The 24,612-nt window shown below is 38.7% G+C and overlaps 1 protein-coding gene across 1 annotated transcript; it reads right to left on the reverse strand.

The window, feature by feature from the left end:
* Window positions 1-235: 235 nt before the first annotated feature.
* LOC106942054 (myelin protein zero-like protein 2) lies at window positions 236-23,993 on the reverse strand. Its single transcript, XM_015025234.1, has 4 exons — window positions 23,678-23,993; window positions 4,599-4,768; window positions 4,087-4,297; window positions 236-3,687 (listed from the first exon to the last, which is right to left on the reverse strand). The coding sequence occupies exons 1-4, from the start codon at window positions 23,730-23,732 to the stop codon at window positions 3,509-3,511; spliced, it is 615 nt and encodes a 204-aa protein (XP_014880720.1). The 5' UTR covers window positions 23,733-23,993; the 3' UTR covers window positions 236-3,508.
* Window positions 23,994-24,612: the final 619 nt, after the last annotated feature.

A 24,612-nucleotide genomic window follows, 5' to 3' on the forward strand; every position in this document is an offset into this window, starting at 1 on the left:
TGACCTCTAAATACCAGTTTTAGCTGCTTAAGATTTCTCTAAGTGCAGAAATTAACATAAATAGCATATACTCTATGAAGGGAGCAACTGGTGTTAAAGAGGATTTTACAAATACTTTTAAACAAGTGAAGTCATAATCACATTTTAAACAGACTTTTTGATCTTTTATTAGAGATGAACACAGTTAGCATGGCTAGCAATACTAAACCAGCAGCCTCCACATGTACTCACTGGAGAAATCTTTATCACAGCTTTGAGATTTCCAAAAAACTGCCAACATTTCTTAATCCACCATTTCTCATGACAGACAGAGGTTGAAAGGCGTTCTGAAGGATTAAAGAGTGCAACGTTGGTGTATTACATTCAGCCTTCCTGTTACCTTCTGAAAGTATTGCTCCATCTCGCTCTGTCGCAGCCTCAGTGAACTGCACACAAGTGTTGTCATGTTTCCTTTTTGGTAGGTTCTTACATCTCCATGTTCTGACTTCATTGTTAAACAACTCACATACTGAAAATAGCCAACCGAGTCCTCTTCACCGGTAACAGCACCTACATGAAAGAGTGTTGTTGTAACCTGGACTTGTTGGTGTTTGGGTATAGTCACCGGTCAGCGCACATCAAGCTGGAAATCAATCAGATGATTAATTTGTGTATCTCTACAAATAACTGGAGATATTTCCATGTTAAAAACAGTCTTTGGACAACTCACGAAATGTAACACACTTTGTGTGGCTCAGTATTACAGCAAACATTTGTTCTGCTAAGAAGATTCATGTGTAAACCAGCAGAAAGCTCCAACAAAAGCTAAACATACTCTCCACATTAGCCAGGCCAGCTTTAAGTCCACAATCCAGTTTGTCACATAAGCTTTGGGGTTTTGTTCGAGTTTGATCCACCGTTTCATTTCCTCAAACATTTATGGACCCTCCAAACAGGAATGCTGTTTTACTTTAGAACTGCTTCCAAGCATTGAAATTCATCTGAGATCTCTACAGAAATCTTGTTTTTTATTTCCCCTCCAAAAGATTCATATTCTTCGTTTTTCCTCACATTTTCATTATCTTCTCACTTTCACCGCAGCGGCACTTCCTTCAGCAAGCCTCTGCTTAGCAGAAGAGTGCAATCCAAAGGTGCCCTTAGAGCCTCCTTCCAGGACATTTACTGATGGGATCTCATCAGCATTCCTATCTCTGTTTGGTCCTTCTTAGTCAGAGTCACCGCCATCATCATCCGAGCTAGGGCCTTCATCCTCGGAGGAGCTTGGGTCTCCGGTGCTGGGGTCTGAGATCATGCCATCTGAACTGTCAATCTCTATGGATGTCTCTGACAGGTAGAGGTGGACGGCCCTTGATGGGTGGCTGGGATAAAGTAGGAAAACACCAAGACCAATAAATACAAACACAGAAGGAGGGTACAATGGATTAGCATCAAACTGGGTTGGGCTGAGAAAAGTTTGGATACAATCTGTTCACTCATCTGCATTTGTTTTGGGTCGGAATCATTTCCTTCCTTCTCAGAGTTTTTGAATGAATGATTTATTTTGAAGCTTGAATAAATATGATCATAAACGATATAAGCAAAGAAAAAAAAAAAGAAAAAGAAGTGATTTCTACTGGTGGTGGTGAGAGTTAAAGCAACCCTTACAGAAAGATCTGAAAACCCAGCAAACTGGAAGAGAAACCTCCGGTCCCCAAGAAAATACAGCACATTATTTGAAACAGACAACCAGCTATTAGAAATGCTACATAAAAAATGACAATGTAAAATGTAAAAAAAAAAAAAAATCAATCAATAGAAAAATTAACTGCAATTATTTGTATTTTTGTACAATATTTTAAGATGTAAAAAATAGTCTGTTTCCAACAAGTGCTTACAATCAGGTGTAATTATTGAAAGACACTTTTTTATCATATCACAGAAATAAGAACACAGTAGCAAATAAAAACACAGTAACATGACTTCAGTAGTGATTTCGAACAGAAATGGTCAGTGGCTTTGTAAGTGTTGACACCCCTGTTATAACTCCAGGTTTTAGGAGAAGAGTTGAAAGAGTTGAAACCATCATAAACCGTTGCAACAATTGTAAAATATTCGACTTTTCAATTTCAGCATTCAGTTTTCTTTGGTAGGAGTAAGTGAGCATCCACCATCGTAACTTGGCAATATCTGCACTGGAAAAGCTCTTCAAATCTGTAAGACTCAGCAGTAGTCAGGAACCCTCTTCAGGAACCTCCTCAGATTTTTATGTCCAAACTATAGCTAAGCAATAAAAATATTTTCTCTCTCATTAAGCTGCTTTGCTGACTTTAACATGTGATAAAAAAAAAACACTTTATCTTAAACTCTCAGGTTTACTTTTTTTTAAAAAAATCCTTCAGACACCTGGAGATTTTTTTAAGATGTTTAAAAAAAATTAAAAAGAAAAAAATAAAAGAAGAAGACTAGTGCTGTCTCCCAAAAATAAACCCCAGCTCTTGGTGCTACCACTGCCATATTTCACAGTGGGAATGGTGTAATTTTGGCTGCTTTTGTTGGCAAGCCTGGTTGTTTTTCATCAGAAACAAAGTATTTTACTCTTTGCCCATAAAGAATACAAGTTCCATCCCATGCAAAGAAAAAAAACAAACAAACAAAAAAAAAACAAACAATGCTGTGAGTGTTTTCACCCTTATCTCTTCATAGCCTTTGTACAGTGTCTCTCTGAGAAGACTAAATGCTGAAATTGAATAAAGAAAGTGGCTTGAGTGCTGGTTTATGTACATATATGTATATGCATAGAAAATGTTGATTCATGATGATAATATTTTTTATCTGGCATTTTAACAGGGGTGTGTAGACATCCACTATAAGCAAAACCCCAGAGGTTAGATCAGACAGTCACCACATACCTCCACTGAAAATGATCAGAGCTTTGTGCAGGGTTTTTATAAAGTGATCAAATACATTTTCACTGGAAGCTTGGAAAGTGCTCAATGTTTCTATTGTTTCTTGAAATAATACACCAAACACGTGTCATGCACTGCACTTGTACAATGGGGCTTGGATTGTATTAGTAGGGAAGTAAACAGCAAGAATACACCATTGTTCTACATCTTCTTCATCAAAACATTTACTCCAAACAGGAAATGTGGCTGGAGGCCCATTTAGCTAAACAGGAAAAGATGAATCGATAAAACAGTTGTTTCTCTCGAGAAATGAAAGGCGCATAGTAATTCCACAGAGGCTAAGCAGCAATATGGCTAAAGTTCAGCATCGAGAACTTTCTATATAAAGGCACATTCTTCCTCACTTTCTGTCTGACAACAGCTGCCTGCTACCGGTACAAATGTGGGATCTGAAGGCAGGAGTCGCATATGGAGGAAGAGAGAGAAGCATGAAGCAGGAAAAGAGCCCAAGAGGGAGCATAGCATGCCCTGATCCCCAGAGTCTCTCGCAGAGGAAGAGAGAAAGCGTGTGAATCTTCTGCTCCTCTTAGTCCCCCCTCTTCATCTGCTAGACTTCATTGGTCTTACCACGCCGTGGGGTCTTTCCTCTCTTTGCGGGGAACCTCTTCATCGCCCTCCAGCTGCCTCTGTCTGTGTTTCCTCTTGCATCTCCTGCAGGACACGATGACTATGAGACAAAAGACCACAGCGGCGATGCCACCTCCAATGGCCAGGACCAGGTAGAGAAGTTCGTTGAAAGAAGCTGTGACAAGAAAAAAACACACGAATGAAAAAGACATGGTGTGCAGGTGTAGAAAAATAAATGCAGCATTTGTTAACATTAAGGTCAAGCAGAAAATTAGCACCGGATGAGCCGTGAATAGCAGTTTTAAAAAAACAAAAAAACAATGGGATAAAGCCTTGCTCCCCCTTAAAACCTGTGAGACAAGGTAGATGTAATCATTTTAGTCCCAAGTTTGAAACAAAATAATTTTATAATAATTGGAGTTATACAGCAGATTGTCTTTGTAAGTTCCCAGTTTTGCAGTGGCCAGTCGCACATATTGTTTCATTTATTTTAAAATTATTTTTTTTTTTTGCCATGTATTCACAGACAGATTTATGCCTAGAGTGCATTTTCTGCAAAATGTCAGGTGCTCACCTGTTTTGACGACACGAAGACGAATCTCCCCAACCGGGCCATGAACATCAGGAGGATTCGTCACCTGGCAGGTGTAGGTCCCGTTATAGATGAACTTGACCTCCCGAAGTATGATGGAGGCATCGCTCCCCATGATATCACCAGCCCAATGGACGCGCTTCTTAAAGATGCCATCGGGAGGCAGATATGGTTTTTGCTGGTAATGAAAAATCTACAAATGGAAAAATAGTAAAAAAATAAATAAATAAATAAATAATAAAAAAAGAAGAATTTATTTTATTTTAATGAGTGCAGACTTATTAGGATGTGCTGCTTCTTATTCTCTCAAATCTCAATATACAGACACAAAGGTACATAAAGACAGGCTGTCTTAGATGCTCTATTGGGAGCCTTATGACTCACCACCTCCTCCTTTGGCTGGATGAGGGGGTGGCTGCACCCTGACACAGCAATGGAGGTGAGAGATTTGTTCTCCCTTTCTTCTGCTCAGACACACACACACATGAACTCACCCTATCTACTCGGCCTCCTGAAAGGGGTTTGAAAGTCCAGGAGACGATGACAAGTTCAGGGTTGATCTTAGCTGAACTGTCAAATGTGCATTTGAGACGAACGTCTGTCCCATTGACCGCCTCAACATCCCCAGATGTGTAAACACGCATTCCGCTCACCTGCAAGACACCTGCAAAGGCACATGTAGTGAAATGTTTACATTCAAAGCTAAATACCATGAACAATTCAAAACAACAGACGGACCATGAATGTGTTAATCAGCTCTTTATGCAATGGAAAAGTGACCACATTCATGTCTACCTGCTGCTGCAGCAAGAAATTGACCAATTGTAAGTAAGAGCAAAGAGGGAGACTGGCACCAAATTTGCTTGACACTGGTGGCTGATGACACAAACTCCCTGGAAATGAGCTAGCACTTCTACCCACATGCATTGTCCAGAAGCATGCACACACTATGCATGTAGTGGCCTAGAAACACATTTAATTATTGCTGATGTACCACCTGGCAATCACACTCCCCCTCTCCTGGAGATCACAAAAGAAGCGACTGTTTTTCAAAGCAGCCCACTGAGAAAGCAGGCTTGCGGCTATGGGGAAGTTTATGTGAGGGCTGTCTGGTCAAAATCACCAGGGCTATTAATAGAAGGAGCCATATATGCTCTAAGAATAGTGGAAGGCATGTCTAGCCTTATTAAAGCCAATGCCCAGGAGAACAGTAAGCTGACCGTCTGCCAAGCTGCAGCACAACTCAGAGACTTGGTTTTGTCATTGTCACCATCACTCTGTGCATAGAAGCTCTGCAGAACAAGGTGAATAGCACATAATCTGAAGATTTGGGAAGAAATTACAAGTATTAATTTGTGCTGCTGGATTATAACCACGTTGTAAAAAGAGATCCCCACTTCCTGAAAAGAAACGCGTACAATAAAAATAGTCTGCATTTTGTTTAGGAAGGCATTTAGACGGGTTGCTCACAAGACCATTCAACTTTAAAAGGCAAAAAATCATCCATAAATTTGGTATTCAACAGTTATTATCCAACAGCAAAGGCTTCCATTGCAACTGGCAGTACAAGAAAGTTCTACTGGATGCATTTGTAGCAGGTACAATGGAGGATGTTGCATTGTGATGGCAGTATTTTCCTGCTATGGTGTAGCTTCAGGCTGTGCAGAGAAGTTGAATTAGAGCTGATGATGCACAGATGTTAAAATGAGTACCTTCGAGTCCTTGTCTGTGCTTTGATGATTCAGACTTTCAATAGGACCTTTTGCCAATAATTCCTCATCCCTCTTTTGGTTCACCCTGCAAGATTCTTTGTCTTAAATACCATTGGAAATATTTCTGAATGCAAGGCAAACAAGTTTTACAAAAAATGTCACATCCAGACCATCGATATAACCCAAGATCAACTCTTCCACCAGGAAAACACACACATCGTTGATATATGAACACATTTCCAAAGTGAACCAAAACAACAAAAACGGTTGGACGATTCAGTCATTTTTTGTTGCAAAATGTATTTCTAAAGCAGATCTTCTGGATGCATGAGATGGACTGGAGGAGATTAAGAAGCAGTTCAAGAAGGATGTGTGATAATTCAAGGCACTCATTTATGTTTTTATGATGGTTTAATCTGGTGCAGAATGCCAAGAGAGCTCTACTGTTCAGTCAAGACTCATTTAAGGAAAATACACGATCCCTTAGTAACTCTAGCACCTTTCCATAACTCCACTGCAATTTCTGTACCTCTTCTTATATTGTATTCTTGCAATCTTCCCTTTGAATAAATGTATCCCTTCATGCACAAGAAAAACTTGTTTACTGTACTGAATTTTTGATTTGGTACTACAGTTAATGGGGATATTGGGTCAGAAGCAAGCTCTGAAAATATCAGTATGGGACTTGGCGCTCTTAGGCTGCATTTTCAGCTTCTTATCAGTGTTTCCTGTAGACAGGGAGGAGAGTGAGAGGGGCTCCCTCACGTCATTAAAGAGACCTGCTACTCTCTCATCGCTGGGGCCATAACAGCACTCTGTCAGCCTAATGTGTTTTAAATGAGCCTGATGAAATCTGGGAGTAGGTCAAACAAGTGAGCAATAGAAAAACTGCAAGAATCCTTTCCATCATTTAGTTCAAATGTGGTGTTCTGGATAAGCAGGCATCTCCTACCCCAACTTCTTTTGGCCTTTCAGCTACCTTGCTGTCAGTAAGAATGCTCTGAAGTCAGTGGATTAAATTGCCAACATGGAGGATGTTCATTAAGCAGATATCATCAATTCCAGCTCTATCAGTCCAGCCAGTAATAACTCCCTCCTTAGCTTGCATGCAGGTGTGTGTGTGTGTGTGTGTGTGTGTGCGCGTGTGCACGCACGCATTTGCGTCCTAAATCCATGTTGATAAGTTCAAAACACTGAGTACGGATTGAATTACCCATTTTTCATGAAATTTGAAACCTTTTTTGTTAAGGTTGACCAGAAGAAATAAACAGCATAGAGGAATGGAGGATGGTCAAGACACTATTTAACCGTCCATCTCAAACAAAATATGTCAGCCCTTTACAGCATTTTGTTTTATAGTGATGATTTGCAGCAGATTCAACACTTTGAGGAAATAGAGATATTTAAACATGTGCTTTTGAGATTTACATTATCAAGAGTTGTAGTTTGTTAGAATAATAAGTAAAACATCTGAATAAGGGACTCATAATTTAAATGTCATGCAGAATTTCCGTAAACAAAACCCGGGCTGCAATTACAACGACAATTTAAAGTGAAAGTTGAAATATACCTAATGTTTCTTTTTTTTTTTTTTTTTTTTGAGAGAACTTTCAACTTCTCGGACTAATACTATGATACTGAGGTATCTGTTTACACAATAAGTGACCAGTGTAACCAGATAATGATGAAACAGGTGATATTTTCCATTCACACAACAAAGAGTGTAGCATTTATGAGCTGGGAAAAAAAAAACATGGAAGAACAACAACAACTTCACCATGTTGGCTGATGTTGAACAAAAACCACCTGCTGGTGTAAACAACATCTTTGCAAACTCTGATAAAAGCAGAGTTTGGTAGTTTACCCAGGTAACTATAATGAGTCATTTACAACAGCACATTAAGGACTGAATGACCAGGCTATCAAAAGTGGCAGAGAAAAGTTAACATCTGGACCTGCTAGAGCCACAACAACATCCTCCCATTTCAATATAGTAAACACATTTCTACCCTAGCTAAATGAAAAAAGTCTGCATGGTATGTCATCCAGCTGTGACTGCTATTCACCTGAACACATACACTGTTCAGAGGTCTGACTAATGTCACTTTTTAGCCTAAAGTCGTATGGGGCATATGTATTTAATCCTCAATGATTAAATACAGACTGTGTGTCCAGTGGTTTTGTAGATCTCATCCTGCAGAGCATATGAACAAGCAATAGAGGTGTTTTACAGATGGAAAATGTCTCTAAGACATTCCAAGAAACACAAAGAAAGTGATTTATTGACTTTGAGCACTGGCTGTTTTAGGTGCATACTTTAGGTTATACACAAGAAATTCCTTCTACAATGCAGAATCACAGAAGCACTGGGTATAAAGAGAGGAATGTTGGTTATTTAAAATCACTTCATACTTCCATAGACCTGTGGACACTTCAATAAAGTAATTGGCCCCGATATTAGCAACTTTATCCTACTTATAGTTTGCAAATCTGGGTGTAAAATTCACAAGTATCCCAACTGATTGATAAATTACTTCTCTTGGAGGCACAGCTTTTAGAAGAGCCTGAAAACTAGATAGTGCTAATGCTGTGGAGCGTCTCATTAAGCCTCTAAGATAGCTCCATTGAAGCCTGCCGCCAAGACTTGTTTACTCATGAGAAAATTGGATTAATCTCTGCAACGTCTGCTCCTCAGAGATCACAACCCAAAGTTAAACACATTACTTTTAACATTCTTGCTCAGTGTTTAAAGACCACAGGCAAGATTAGCAAAGCGATTAAGTAAAATTTAAAATGACTTCAGAGCTCATGTTTACGTTGTCCGTCATGTCTACCATTAGAAAGTGCACTTCCAGGCCACTGCACTTCATTTCCCACTCCTACCTCAAGTCCATTTACAACATACAAATTGAAATTCCCGCCCCCCCAATCTCTGAACAAGAATACAGCGCAATGCTTTCAACAACACTGTCCTTTGACGTAAACTGAACTGGTTGGGAGTTAAGGTTAATTAGGGCTTTTCGAAGGAAAACATTTAATTAGCAGAATGATGGTGCTTTCTAAACTATGGTCAGTGCCCTGGTTATTCATTTTTCCCAGTGGCTAAAAGTACAAGAACATTAATTAATCAGTCATTAGTAGGAACTAAGTGGCATGTCATTACTTGAGTAAGACCATAAGGATAATAGAATTTGAGTAATTTACTCAAAGAGAGAAGAGAAGAATGGTCAAAAAGATGATTAGCTTATAATAGTATTTGTTTAATAAAAGGAAAATAAAAGGATGGAAGATTTGTCTGTTTGCACTTTTAGAGCTAGCTAGCATAATTATACTTGTTTTTTTTCTGCTTATTGCCAATGATATTGTTGTATTTCTTGTTTTGTTTTTTTGTTGTTTTTTTCCCCTCCCTTTCTAATCTAGGTCACCGACTTGTTTATGAGTGAACATCCTGTCTGGCCAGAACTGAACACACCCAGCGTCCAGAGGTTATTTCTGCTACTTTTTAATCTCATGTTGGCCTTAGAGGTAAGAAGGTCTTAGGATAAGTAAAAAAAATACCCATTTATAAAAAAAAAGAGGGTTACAAAACTAACCACCAATTAAAATACATAATAATGTGCAACATTTTTTACTTTTCCAGACCAAGGAAACAAGGGTGAAATGGTAAAAGGTAAAGTGAAAAAGGACAGATAGAAGAATGAACACATGGAAGGAAGGAATTAAAAGTAGAGAGAAAGGACAACGAAGGGAACAAGGTAGGACATATGAAAGGATGTAAGAAAGGGGGGTCAAAAGAAGAAAGGACATGGGAAACAAAAATCACAGAAGGAAGAGAAGATGCAATGGACTAAGGACGGAAAGGTTGAAAAACACAAAGGACTGAAGGAGGTAAAGACAAGAAGAAAGAAGGAAAGGAAATGGGGAAGAGGAAAAAAGGAAACAATTTTTTAATTGCAGGGTTTCCATTAAGCAATTTTTTTTTTCATATTTCCACTTTGTGTAATTGTATGGTCAATGGAAACAACTACTGAAAAGGAAAGAAGAAGCTGATGAAAGAAGAAAGATTTTTTTTTTTCGTAATGGATAGGGGGAAAAGTCTGCAAGTACAAATATCTCTTTTCCACATTACCCAGACCAAGAAAATGCATCAAATTCCATACTTTTTAAAAATGTGAAACTGCATATAGGAGCCCTGTGTAAAACAAGTCGATACTCACAGTAACTGCATTTTATGAAAGTAGCTAAGATTAGCATCTCAAATACAAACACTGATTTGCTCAGAAAGTGTGTGCTTGTGTATTTGCACATTCTTGTCTTGCAACTGCAGATGTTTAGAGTCACAAACAGCAGCAGGAATACTTGGAAAAGGTCAAAGTACATCTTTCCTCGGTGTGTAACTCAGGATGCTGACACACACGCACACACTCACGCCCACACACCCACACACACACACACACACACAGCCTCTACAGAACATACTGCTGGACTTGGCATTACTCCATATTTTCTATCAATGCATCCAATATATTACATTACAATGAACATGCTGAGCCATTAATGTACTTTATTCCACCCGTCAACACGACTTGGTGCTAGCTGCTCCACTCCACTGCTCCGTCTGGAGCCAAAGGGGTAAATACTTTGATACACTGTGAAATAATAAGCAAGACTCACTCAAGTGTGATTAGATTTGCTTGGCTGTGATCCCGTTACTGTAAAGAAAAGCTTTCTGAAGAAGAAGGAATGAATATTAAACAGTATTTGACTCATTAATATGCTTCATTTAGAGGAAACCAGGGTTGGCAGGTTCTTACGCGTGTAGCCAAATTGACAGATTCATGTTTTCACACTGTCAAGGTTGGTACATTGCTAACAGAAAGTGTTTAGAGCACCTCAAGTTTTTATTTCATTATGGTTCAAAAATCATTTTTCAGATATTCCTCTGTTCGGCTACCCAGAGGAATTCTGAATCATTCCCAAGACTATTGAGTCATAATGAAAATAATGTCTTAAGCAGATAGTCTCTGTAGAATATGCCTGAAGATTTCTCGAGGAAATCCCAGACGGCAAAATTATCACAACTGGAGCTACACAAAGCGGTAGAGTAGACATAAGACCCAAGCCAAAATCTGGGCCAGAATTATTTCCTCAATGTTAAGATCAGGATTGGCCTTCTGTGGCGCATTTGATAAGCTTACAATACATACAGCACATAAAAAAACAAACAAGAATGCCGGATATGAAGTTGTATTAATCTACTTATGGTCTAAATAGAGGAGTTGGTAGCTTACCCTGTTGAGGAAAGAAAGAAAGTAAGGTGTAAAAGTTCATTAGACTGCAACTGGTGCAGCACACTGCACACAGCCCTGCTTCAATCCTATAAATCTCACATCCCAGACGGCTTGCACTTGACTCACCCTGCGATAACAAGCGACAAAATGGAGTTGGAAGATATTTTTAAAAAACCTGCAAAAGGGAGAAGCTACAATGCTTACTCAAATTATGGTGTAAAAGTGAAAACAGTAAAATCTTAATTAAAATATATCAGGTTTACTTTGGGCTCTGGTCTCTAATTAAAGTTAATTGGTTGGGTTGGATCTAGCTCAGGGCGGGTCGGGTTGGACTTTTTTTAAGCCTGACGTAAATACAACAAAAACAGAGTAGCTGTGACTCAATGAGCAGCGTTCCCTTCTCCATCCCTAGGAATGGATCCAGCTGCAGACAGAGATCGTTTCATGAGTGAGGAAAGGGTGGAATAAAACTTTCCCTTCCAGTCCATCATTTTCTGCCCCACCTTACACCAGCTGCATTACAGCAGCCTGTCAGTATGCTTCCTCCACCCTAGATATTTGAATTTATTTTCTTGTAGAAGCAGCCAACTCACCCTAGAGGTGACAACCCATAATAATCTCAGATTTGAAGGTGCCAACCTTCATCCCAGTTGTTTCATACTCTGTTGTAAACTGTCCCAGCACCTCCAGGAGGTTGATGTAGGCCAGCAGCACTACATCAACTGCAAAAAGGAGCATTTACGCTTGAAGTCTTAAATGGTAAAGTCTGAACTGAGATCTTCCTGGCTGCATTTAGAAATTCTGTCCATGAAAGTTAGAACTAGAATCAGTGACAAAGGGCAACCCTGGCAGCGTCCAGAACAGTCTGAAAACAAGCTTGACATTTACAATAGCAATGCAAACCAAACTTTTACTGTGCTTGCAAGAGGTCCCATTTGGTTTTCATACCTGCAGAACAAAAATAACAGTAGATAAACATTTGTGCCTCTGGCAGATTCTCTGACAGAGGCACATGCTCTTCTAAGCTTACAGAAGCAGCCAAGCATTGGTAGTGACATTTAGGAGGGCTTTAAGGAGGATCAGCAAAACCCAGACATTTAGTTTTACCTAAACTTTCTGTCTGCAGGAACCTTCCTTCTGTTCGACTTATGTCTTCTCTCTCTTGCACCCAGAGTAATAAACAATTTTATCAATGCTTTAAATGTCCATGCTTTATTTTATATACTTAGCATCCTCCTGAACACTAAATTTACAATCCTGTTTTTTTTATAGATGCTTCCTAGGAGAATGGACCTCTCAAGGAGAATGGACCTCAGCCGGTCCATTCTCCTTTTGAGGCTTGCAAAAGTGTCTCCCTTGACCTTTGTTACACTTTGTCATGTCAAAACCACAAATCATATTGCAATTCACAGGATTTTTTTTTGTGATGGACCAAGACAAACAGAGTACATATGTGAATGTATGGTTACATTAAATGGGATTAAAAATTAGTAACAATTCTTAATTTTATTACTATAAGAATTAGAGAAGATTGTGATTTGAATTCAGCACACCTGAATCAAATTTTGCAAAATCATGTTTTTTTTTGTTTGTTTTTTTGCAGGATGTCTCTACAAGTCTTGCACTGAAATATTTCTCCATTTAAAAAAAAATAATGAAAATAAAAAATAGGTCAAGCTTAGTCAGATTGCATGGATGGTCGTCTAAGCAGCACATTTCTCCATTAGATTTAGGGATGAACTTTGAGATTCTAAAATGAATTTGCTTTGATCTAAACTATCTCATCTGTGTTGTGATGACTGATCTACATGATGTTTGTTCATTAATGCTCTCTAAGAAACCACTTCCTCTGCCACAGAACAGCTGAATTTATGCCGAGATTAAAACACTTAATTTGTTTTAACTAATTAGGTGAATTCTAAAGGTTACTCATTGATTGCCATCAACCTGTCCAGGGACTGCAAATACAAGTGGAAATTAGTATTTTTTGCTACAAACTGGTACCATGTATCTTTCCTTTGAAAAGGTCAATGAAATGCTGAACATTATCTCTGTGTACAATAAAGAAAGGTCCAGGTCTAAAAGTCTAGATAAGAACTTGAAAATCATGCAAGATTTTCTTTTAAATTCAGATTTAATTATCATTGACTTCCTACTATAAAATTAAATCCCATTATAATACATCAACATTCATGTTTGCAATGTGAAAAAAGCCAGTATATCTATTAAAGGTTTAGGCAAACTAGTTAGAAAACACTAAGATTTATCCTGTGTTGACGTAAACCAGGCAACCTGCTCTTGTACGTGACTGACAGTCATTTACGAAGAGCTATTCCACACTCCAGCTTAGGCTAAACAGCTTACACAAGCAGTGTTCAGCCAGGGCTGAAAATCATCTTCCTTCAAGACTTTAAGAATGACAGCAAGTGAAACCAAGGACCTGGCAAAACTTATTGAATCAGAAAATCAGTCCCATTACATTACCCCCCAAAAGGGCCTGTTTTTGTGCATTTCCTCTCATAATCACGGCTCAGAAACAACAGGACCATGGGAGGAAACCAGCCTGTTTCGCTGCCCCGCGTTTGAAGGACACATTTTAAGACGGAACAAAACACGCATAGAGCCGAGTCTCTCACAAAGAGCCTGTTCTGCTCTTTGTGAGAAGTTTCACAAGGCCAGTTTTGGTTCCTTCTGTCTTTGCACAAGGCTTGCCTTTCACGAGGGGCTGGGAAAAGCCGGTTCAGGTAACATGTTTTCAGAACCCAGAGCTGAGGGAGTGGGTCAGTGTTGAGTGGTGTAATGGAAGGGGAACCCCTGAGATGGACACAGTGCTGAAATAAACATTGTGACATAGAGATGGGAGATAGGAAAAGCTGGGAAGAAGTACAGTAATGCAGCATTACAGAGGCAAATGCAATGTTTGCTAGCTAGAAATTTGACAGTCAAATTTGAGAGTGGACTCCAGCCTATTTGTGGACTCACCAATTCACAATTTTTTCCTCTGAAATGTAAATTATTGAAGGAAAATTCATCTATCTGCTAGGGCATAATACATAGAGGAAAGAAAATGCAGCTTGGGAAGTGAAAATATCTTGTCAAAATGCTACTTGAAACTCTATTAGCTGGCATTTGCAAATTAGAATAGTTAGCCAACTTTAACTCTGAACTTTAATTTCATTAGAAAAAAACATCAGTAAGAAATCAGTTTTTTGGACAATATTACAAATTTGTACCAAGAATTCCTTAGAAATACATTTCTAAGATTGTTCCTTTAAAAATCTCTACTTTTTTATGTTGATCATACATGTATATTACATAAGTAATCTTTTATGTATTCACTAATTTTACATATACACTTACTGTCTGTATCCTGTGAGCGTGGGAAAAAAAAAAATCTTGTTTATGCACACAATCTTGGACAATATCTCTGATTCTGAGACTTCCTGTTCCCAAAGGGCAGGGAAAATATCACGTGGCAGAGGCCGATGTCTTGGAAAAGAACAGAGTGGGATATCTAGCAATGGCAGATGCCTTTTATTCTTTATATGTGAGGAATTTTTTTGTTTGTTTGTTTAACTCATTTATGATAAAAAAAAAAATAATGTTTAAAACTGGCATGGAAGAGGAAAAGTTTTTTTGGTCCCATCATAATAAATGTGTAGACTTTATAAAATTTAACAGGAACTATAACTAAGATTGGACTTTTAGGTTCAAGTATCTAGTTTGAATCAAAGTGTATTTGTGTGGAAAAGCACCTTATGAGCACTGTGCAAGTATCTGATGAAGTGGGCTTGTTTTTACTTCAATTGGCCAGGGAACCTTATTAATGTGCCTGAAATGATGAAATCAAATGCCAGAAGATTCAAATGAAAACTGGTTATCACCAGCTCTTTCAGCAGCATGATGAGCCAAGATATGTTGCTATATCAAGACAAAATCCTATAGAAAACATGTGCTGAGCTGAAGAGAACAGAGATGAAAACAAACTGGAGCAAATAGTCAAAGGTCCTTATCTGTTTATTCTTATGAAATTTCTTTTCACACATCTTTACTAGTGGGGCAAAGACGTGTGGAGGATGCTCCGTTTAGAAAATGTCCTACAAACCAGATTCTGCTATACCGAAAAAAAAAATACTTCCACAAAAAATGCACTAATTAAGTTATATCCATGTGTTTTTAAACATCCATCATTTTCTTTCTTCATGTGCAAGATTAAAACCGAGAACCTGTCTCCAGTAATCTTTCTCAAAGCTCAAAAACAACCATAAGAGAAAGAAAGCTTTTAAAAATGTTTTTATAAGGTAATGGACAGAAATCATTTTTTTTTCCTCAGACTGAAAATGTTCATCATAACTGTTTTGCTATTAAACTTTCCACCCCCACTTTCTTTAAAGACAAGTGTGGAGAAATACGTCGGACTAATGTGTCCGACTGCAGTCTAGAGGTCAGTTGACCAAAAATCAATCTCTCTTTTGAACTCTCTCCTCCTTTCTTCCTTCCACTCTCCTCCTACTTCCTCCAGCCTAATTGTAATTCATCAGGCGACAGTGTCCAGAGGAAACGTGAAGTGAGTGAATGAGGATAAGTATTTAATCCATCAAACTCCTTTCACTCCCACCAAGCAGCTGACTTGACAACTTCTCCCTGGGATTAGATACTCTTGCTGGAGGTGTGGAAGGAGGGGGTCTAAGCTTCAATCCAGCTCAGCCCACAAGCGTCTGGCACACAAACAATCCAACAACAAAAAGGCTACCTTATAATTTAACATATTTACTACTGCACTATATAGACAAATGTCCCTTGTGAAACAGTGGTGTGAGTCAGAATGGATCCAGTCCCACTGCGGTTTCCCCCTCTGCTCCAGAGCTGATGATGGAGTGGGCAAATGACAGAATACACAGCGAGGACAAGCCACATTGTGTAGGAGGTACAGACCTCTGATCGTTGCAAGCTGCCTTAAAGGGGCACGTACCAATTTTCCAAGACAGTCACAAAGAGAACTGCTCCTTGCAAACAGTTTTATTATGTGGTGTAGAGGGATTGGCTTTTTAAAGAGGAAAAGCACAGTCTGTCTCTGTGTTTTTAGGTTGAATCAGGCTTAAAAAAAAAAAAAAAAATTATATTTGTATATTCGCATAGTTCTCAAACTGTGACCCCATTGGTTCCACATGCGTCACCTACAGAAGACAAATTAGCTTCTTCAATTATGATACAAATGAGTTATCTGTGCTGTGGCACTAATAACCACTGACAGGCAAACTGAATCTTCACACACTGATCTTTGTGCAGTGAGGAAATAATCAAGAACCCCCAGTATGAACCAATATGGACATTAGTGAACAAAGAACAAGTGCCAGTGGCTGCTACTTCTGCCATATTCCAGTTTCCAGGGAAGTCAGAAACTAAATCTAGGAATGACTTAAACCCAACTCAACTTTCCGCCAATTCCAAGAAGGAAGACAAGTGGGATTTGCAAATTAATGTTATACAAGTGTGGGATATTGCAGCTTGGGTGCCATGTGGCTCATTGGTGGAGTGGCTGCGACTTATGCTGAAGCTACAATCCTCAAAAACTGTAGTCCAAAGTTTGATTCCCAGCCCCGGACCATTTTACTGCATTTCTTTCCCTTCTCTTTCTGCTCAACTTCCTGCCTAATGAATAAAAGCCACTGGTGTCAAACAACCCTGCAGCTTTGTCACGGCTTTCTGTGCTTTCAAACACTGCAGGAATATATTAGTGGTGAGTGTGTGAAACATTTAATTAGACACAAACTGAAGTGCAAATACACAGTTTTTGCCGCAGTCAAACTTTTATGCAATCATTTTAAATAACTTTTCTACTTGAAGTACCTTGTTGATGTGACTGGTTATAACTTGCTCAGCAGCTTATGAAACTTTTTCATCATCGTTTTACAAAGAATGACGACGCACACTTTTTAAATTCCAATCGGTGAAAAAACCAACAGGCAAGTCGCGTTAGCCCTCTTGTGAGCCGTTTATTTTCGTGTTTCTTTTCTGTTATCTTTAACATACTAATTTTACTTACACATGCAAATGAAGTGAGTGCTTCGCTTTGTACTCTTAGCAGCGGAAAAATCCACAAAGTGACAGTGACGAGGTGTGGAAAGCAAATACAGACTTTTTTCACAAACTTTGTTTTTAGCTCCAGATTTTCCTGCACCTCTAAAGGCTGTGTTGAGCTTCTTATTTATTTCTTTGTCTGATTATATCCAGACTCTGTTGTGTTTAATCACCATTGTGGTTTGGAGAATTTTCTTCAACAGGGAGAGTGAAGCTGGTCACAGTGGATTGAAAAGTATTTTATTTAAATGCAGGGCGACGCTGGATAAAAAAAAAAAATCTTAAATCCACATAAGAATCTGCGGTAAGACCAAGTCTGATGTTCAAAGACACCTGTCATCCAAACCTGACTGGTCTTGAGATGTTTTACAAAGAGATCAGACGATTTCATTCTCTTGCTAAAAACATTATTCAAAAGACATGCAGCACATTGTTTGAGCAAAAGACGTTCCACAGTATTTATCCTGGGGAGCTGAATAGAAATACAACACTTTTCACATGTTTACCATTAAAAACTCTAAAAAGAAACATATTGTTTTTTATTCCACTACACAATTCCTACTTTGTGTTGGTCTACAAGATGAAACCACATAAAATAAATAAATTAAAAATGTCAGTACACTTCTGAATTAGCCAATAGAAATAGTTAGAAATAATTATAAAAGAAGAGATGTTTGGTCTGATTTAAAATCAGGAAGTGAGAAGAAATGTGTGCATTTTAATTTGATTTATGTTTATATCTGGTTTAAACTGTACATTTTAAAATAAATGACTGAAGATGGATCATATTTGTGTTTTCTGGCTTTGACACTGATTTTATCACTAATCTGCCCTTAATGTTTCTAGTTTATTACCAGTAAGGACATGCATCTTGGCTTTCCGTATGTCACGACGCAAACAGAAAGGGATTCAGAGGAAAATAATGACTAATATGGAAATTTACCTGGGGTTCTTCTTTGACATGCAGATCTGCTTGTTTGTGCCCACGTCTTTGAGAACTGGGACAAAATAAAAAATTGGAAAACTGTGGCAATGCAAACAGAAAATGCTACTAGTAACAATGCAGAATTTGAGTTTTCCTGAGATGGAGATAAATGTGTGTGTGCTCAAATCGTACACACGCTGGCAAACCCAAACACTTTACAGTGTGAAATGAAAATCAAATTCCCTGTTTGCACTTGGCGCCAAGGACCTTGGTACATTTTAACACTTCACAGACGGCTGCTTGACCTTGCGTATTAATACGTCATTGTCGACTCAACGCGCCCTTGAGTCGTTCTGTCAACTCATCTCAAAGGGCTCGGTGCACTCCAAGGTGTGTCAGCACACCATGTCAAAAAAAAACAAAACAAAAAAAAAAACACCACAGCCATGTTTTCTTCTGTTCATGCCACTACAGGCAAGAGATTAGAGGCGCCACGAGAGACAGATAACAGATATATCCCAGTAAACATTTCCAAGATGCTTCTCCTGTACTGTAAACTCAACAAGGTTCAACTGAAGACTCACAGCTTGTGTGATCGTTTGGTATTCTGCAGTCAACAGCAGCTATACAGTCACTGGCAAAGTATGTGTTCTTGTGTGCTAAACCTGTATGTTAAGTCAGGCTGGCACATGTCAGCCTGTGAGCTTTCCATGTTACTGCCTGGACAGGAAAAATCTTGTGGGAAGAGAGGCATTAAAGTAAGGCACAGACATGAAGACGACAGAGCTACAGTCAACAAAGACGGATGACGATGTTTGAAAGCGCCTTAGTTGGATATCTGTGTTTGGACGAGACAAGAAAGTAATCTAGTTTAAGAAATTAAAACTGAGCGAAGTCGACCTCCCTTCTTTCTACAAATTGTTAGTTGGAGTGTGAGTGAGTCAATGTCAGCCATGTGATGAAAAAGAGAACAAATGTGAGATTTAGTTTCTAATAACACCAGCATGCCAGAAAATGTGGTACCAAAACTGTTTAGTATGACAGTTTTCTCTGTATTGCAAGTTTTTAAAGGAAGTCTGACCGCACATTGTCACAGTCAAGCAAGACCCAGATTTGATGCCAACCCAATCCATGTGTACCATTTCTAAAACACATGCAGTGAAAGATCGAAGGACTGTGGAAAATGTTGAGTATGACCAGTTTGGAACTGGGAGTTTGGAGTAACGCCTCTGTCTCCATCCTCCTGCTGAGCTCACCATTTACAAGTTCAGTAACAAAGCCCAATGAGTAAAAGGAGAACAAACGATGTGTGCGTTACCAGATCTCAGTGTCAGCGCAAAGACACTAAATACGTTAATCAGAGGAGTTCAACCGCCATAAAACACCTGGGAGTTTACTGCCAATCACTACAGATACAATCAAAACAACAACATCCATCTAACGTCTACATGGTCTTTGTAAAATCCCACGAGGCTGGTCCCTGTATCCTAAATAAAAAACAACAGAAACACTACACACTCCACAGGAACACCCCTCAGCTTTCTGACCCTTTACACCCCAAACTGTGATGAAATATTTTTTTTTTTTCCACTCACAAAAATTCTAAAACAAATTTCATTAAAACTTCAAACCAAAACATGAATCCTCTCTGGTTTAATTCATGCAATGAATTGCCTAAAGCACTGAGCAGCTATGTCTAATATTTATAGTACCATTTATGAAAAAAAAAAATCAGATTACACTGTTTTTAAAACATTTATTTAAATAACTGAATTCACCATGTGAAACCTATGATAGATTGCTTACATTCATCAATGTTTTCAAGCCTTCATTTCTATTAAGATGAGTTTCTGCTTACAGCTAATGAACACACAACATTTTAGATTATATCAGAAAAAAAGAAATTCTTATTCCAAAAACGTCTTTTTGCATTTTAAAAAAACTACCTTTTAAAATGTACTTTTAATCTGACTGTGATTATGTATGTGGAGATATTCTAATTTACTGAAAATGACTGTATATAAATTTTAAAAAAAGACAGATGCAAACTCCCTAATCAGCTATAAGTTTTCCTAATGATTATTTTTGATCATATTTTTCTCACCTAGTTTTTGGAAAATTTCATTATTGATTGCAACATTTGATTAGACGTTCAGCTGACTAGTCCAAGTTTTGTGTTTACAGAGCTTGTTTGTTTTGGAGTGACCTTGTTTATACATCTTACAGGAATAAAACTCCAAGATGTTTCTGTTTCAGCCTCTGCTATTCAGATCCAGGGTTGCATGCATGGACATAAACAGAAACTGTGAGGGTGGAAGCCTTCACCACTCAGCATCGTGAGCCTTCAGCAGCCCCTGGATTGTCATTTTCATGTCTGCTTCATTACACATTTTGTTTTAAAAAGCAAAACCCTAGCTCCTCAGTGAGTTCCAAAGTCACGTTATGTTCCCAGAAATACCCAACACCTCCTATTGGGATGCAGTGAGTTTGGAATTCCATGTTATTTAAACATTTATCCCATCAATTAGAATAACTGGTAAGTTCTTAAACAAGTTCACACAATGCAGGCTAACTATTATATCTAATAGTAAAATCAGCAGTTTGTTCTACGTTGACCTGCCAGAAGTCCGGGTATCTCTGGACTGTATGATGTAGTTCTCCAGAACTCAACATGAAAGAAACTTTGTTCACCGAGAGGAAATTGGCAACATATGGTAAAAGTGTGGCAGGACCTTTGGTGGGGTAATTATGCAATGTATGGGGCTGTTTCAGATGAAAACATAGAATAGGACTCTTGGAACAGAATGCAGTCAAATATGAACATGCGTGAGCAAAATTTGGTTATACATTCTTATCTGAGGGATCTCTAAAAGCACAGACTGAATTATTTATTTTTATTTTTTTGTAAATCGTTGCAGAACTAATGTGGGTTGAAGCTGACGACTTCCAACAGAACTGGCTGCATCCTGACACCAACATCCATTATATGCAATTCAACTGTAACCACTGATGACAATTTTCAGAAATGTAGGCCCATCTAAAAGTGCAAGTACAGTGATTGGCGGAAAAACGAAAACCACATTTCCTCTCATGGTTCATATTTCTAACTGTGGTAGATGGAAACTTGTGGGCAGCAGTGTGGGCTACACACCCAAAACAGGGAGGGGGCTCCAAGGAGACCTAGAGCTGATGTTTACCAGTGGTGGTGGGGGTTGGGAAGGAGGAAAGAGGTATTTAACAGCACAGCTTTCAAATGAATACAGATAGAAATCAGAATTTCAAGTGTAATATCTTTCAAAACCTACAAAGTTTACATTAGCAGTCATACCCCTTTAACTTTTCACATTTTGTCACATTACACCCACATTCCTCCATTAGTTTTATCTGGATTTTATGTTTTAGACTAGCAGGAAGTGGTACATAACTGTGATTGGTTAACAGTTATGTGTTTGGATTGTTGGAGAAAGCCGACAAATATAGACAGAACCCTCATGTACATATGAAGATCATAAGAGCTCCATGCAGAAAGAAGCCAACATGGGACGTCCTCACTGCAATACAAATAAAATCCTAAAAATTTAAACTGGAAGGCAATTTTTGATCCTCTCACCACAATGCTTCACGAACTAAGACGATGTGCTTAGGATGATGCGCGCTGTTTGCCACACAGTTTTGCTGGTGGGTCAAAATGAGCAGCTTGAGGCAGGAGAACTCTGCAGCTCCTCCAGACTCAACTTAGGCCAAGGCAAGGGCAGCGTCTATCAGAAAACGTACCCCAGAAGCCTGTCAGTTTAGTCATGCATTTGTAAGTTTGCAGTTGTCCCATATTCTTTCCATTTCCAGACGATGGACTGAACAGTGAGTTGTTCAAAGTCTGGAACATCCCTGCTTTAAACTTCTCAAGAACTGCATTTCTAACCCACCTGCTTGTGTTCCTTGGTTTTAACCAGGGAGAATTCCTACGACCAATGAGATCTTAAACCTATGTATTCTTCCTACAATTAAATTATGCACAAGTTGACTCCAATTTCTAACCACTTGACTTCTGATTGGTTTCAGCATAAATGGCTGCCAAATTAAAATAAGCTTTTTTTTTTTTTTTTTTTTTTGGATATCAAATTTTAAAATGTTTTGAAAAGCCTTTATCTTTCGTTTTAGATCATCTCTCAAATTACTTCAAAACTATGCACTACTTTGTTTTGGTCTCTCAGAAGAGATTCAGGTAAACTTCATAAGAATCACGTTTTCCATGGCCCTGAATATCAGAATGAGGTCATAGTCACATCTCCAGCACAGGTGATCTCCAAAGCTTAGGGCAACACCATTCTGTTTTGTAATATTATGAGTCTTTCTGTAAATTCAAAAATGAAAACCAAATGTTTTTAGGAAAACCCTTCACTAATTAAAACAGCAGCAGGGGGAAGAGCAAAAAAAAAGTCTTTCAGATTATGCAATAGCAACAGATGTTAAAAAAACAGATGAAAATAAATTTTGTGCACATGTGTTATATCTGTCATGAGACATGTGCTTTCTTGTTTCATTAGTGGGATGCCAGTGCAACAAAGCTTGAAGAAAAACTCTACAGCAAACAATCATGAGAACTGAGATGCTGCTGAGCTGCAATCAGTTCCCTCATAAACATGTACTTATTTGATCAGCCATCCTTCCACATCCAAATATTTAGTCATCCTGCTGCTCGGGCCCTGTCAGACTGTTATGATGGATCCACAGGCACATGTTCACTGTAAACATAAGCAGCTTGCTGCTACACTGGACCCCTGCGTGGTGCTTTGGCACTGGATGGAAATGTTCAATCAATATAATCCACTTAACAGTGCTGGGCGCAGATTACTTCAAGGTTAAACAACCTGCCGTACGCTGAATGAATTGCCGCTGATGCGCGCATTTGCGCACTTACAAAAACGTGTTACATTTTACGGCGCCTTCTGAGCGCTTTAATAGGAGGATGTGCTCCATTACTGTTTATCCCAAGACATATCCTGGACCCCCTGCTAACGGGAAGCAGGTGGACTTATCTGCGTCCAAGTGGCCACTTTAGAGTCTCAGCGTATACGTACACAAGCACGGATGCGCATTAATGGGCAGGAAAAGGAGGTTGTGCGAAAACACAAAGACAATGCGGCAGACTTCTGATGCCGGTAAAGTCGTTAGTTCGTCAGAAAGAAGTTCTTACTAAGGATGTTTTACAGGAATTCTTAAGCGACCCACCCGGTGCCACAGTGCCAAAGTTCTCCACTTCCCGATGACGCACGGCAGCGCATTGAGTTAAAGGTTAGGGGTCCCCGCGGAGTCTTAACTAGCGGACAGTCAGTCACGGTTGTCTTTTTAATTTTAAACCTCGACTATTTATGGAATATCCAAATAGTCTTCCAGCTAAGTTTTAAAATCCGCCCCCCCCCCACAAAAAAAAAAAGACAGCACAGCATGGAAACTTTTGACTCGATAAGTCAAATTAGATCAACGTGTACAACCAAGAAACAGATTAAAGAACATCAAGCGTCATTTTAAACTAAAAGCATACCAGCGTTTTCAGTCTCACTCACCTGAAGCTGCGAGTCCAAACAGGACAGCGATGATATTGAGCCCCTTTACGCACATTTGGTCGGCCAGTCAACTGAGCAGTGGGGGAGAAGAGTCAACAAACCCCAGCCTGTTCAAACTCCTTCCACAGACTGACTCACAGAGACAGCAGAACCGAGCGGCAAAAAGCTCCCCTGGGGGAGAGTAAGAAAGAGAAGAAAATAGAAAAAGGTCGCGATAAGTCCTTTATTTCAGCTTCCCTGTCCAAAGACGCTTCCTAGCCTGTCTTCTGGCCTCAAAGATTTGACTCCTAGTACCCTCCCTCCCACTATAATTTCGGGCGGAGTGAAAAAAAAAGAAAGGAGGAAAAAAAGAGGAAGAGGAACAAGATTTGAACATCTATGTCTCATCGGACCAGTTCTGCTGCTACAGGTGTTATGTAAACTGACCATACGCTGGAAAATCTAATCGGTCTCAAACATGTAATGGAAACAATTTTATAACTTAAGTTTTATACACTATAAAAAATAAATTCATATATATTTTAAATACTTTCTTTAATTCTAAACCAAACCTGTTGAAAAAGTAAGACAGCAATGGCTACAGTAGCAAAACTTGTTTTTGTTTTTTTTAAATAGAAAATATGTTTTTATGCCATGATTTTTAAATCATTCTTTAATGCGCTTTTCCGTAATATTAATTACTGAGATGTCACCTCATTCATCTACTTGAAAGTTTGTTTCTGCTTATGACATCACTTCCCCATAAATGCAAAGTCAGTCATTAACGCTGACGTTTTAAAGAAGTCTGGAATCTTAGGCGACTTTATTTTAGATATCAACTTCAATAATGACGTTTGACATCCCTTCACTGCACATTACAGAAAAAGAAAAAAGAGAAACTTTAGTCTGTTTAATTGTGAAGCGGAGAACAAGTACAAGAAAACAAAAACTAAATA

This window comes from Poecilia latipinna, unplaced genomic scaffold (genome assembly GCF_001443285.1).
Source record: "Poecilia latipinna isolate Pla-1442-1.1 unplaced genomic scaffold, P_latipinna-1.0 Scaffold4010, whole genome shotgun sequence".
Lineage (NCBI taxonomy): Eukaryota > Metazoa > Chordata > Actinopteri > Cyprinodontiformes > Poeciliidae > Poecilia > Poecilia latipinna.

What these genes read in the sequence shown, in the direction of transcription:
- LOC106942054 (XM_015025234.1), bottom strand. Translation starts at nt 23,732, where the DNA reads ATGTGCGTAAAGGGGCTCAATATCATCGCTGTCCTGTTTGGACTCGCA. An exon ending in GTTTGGACTCGCAGCTTCAG is followed by an intron (nt 4,769 to 23,677) that starts GTGAGTGAGACT and finishes GTGCCTTTGCAG; the next exon opens with GTGTCTTGCAGGTGAGCGGA. An exon ending in TCTTCGTGTCGTCAAAACAG is followed by an intron (nt 3,688 to 4,086) that starts GTGAGCACCTGA and finishes TTCTTGTCACAG; the next exon opens with CTTCTTTCAACGAACTTCTC.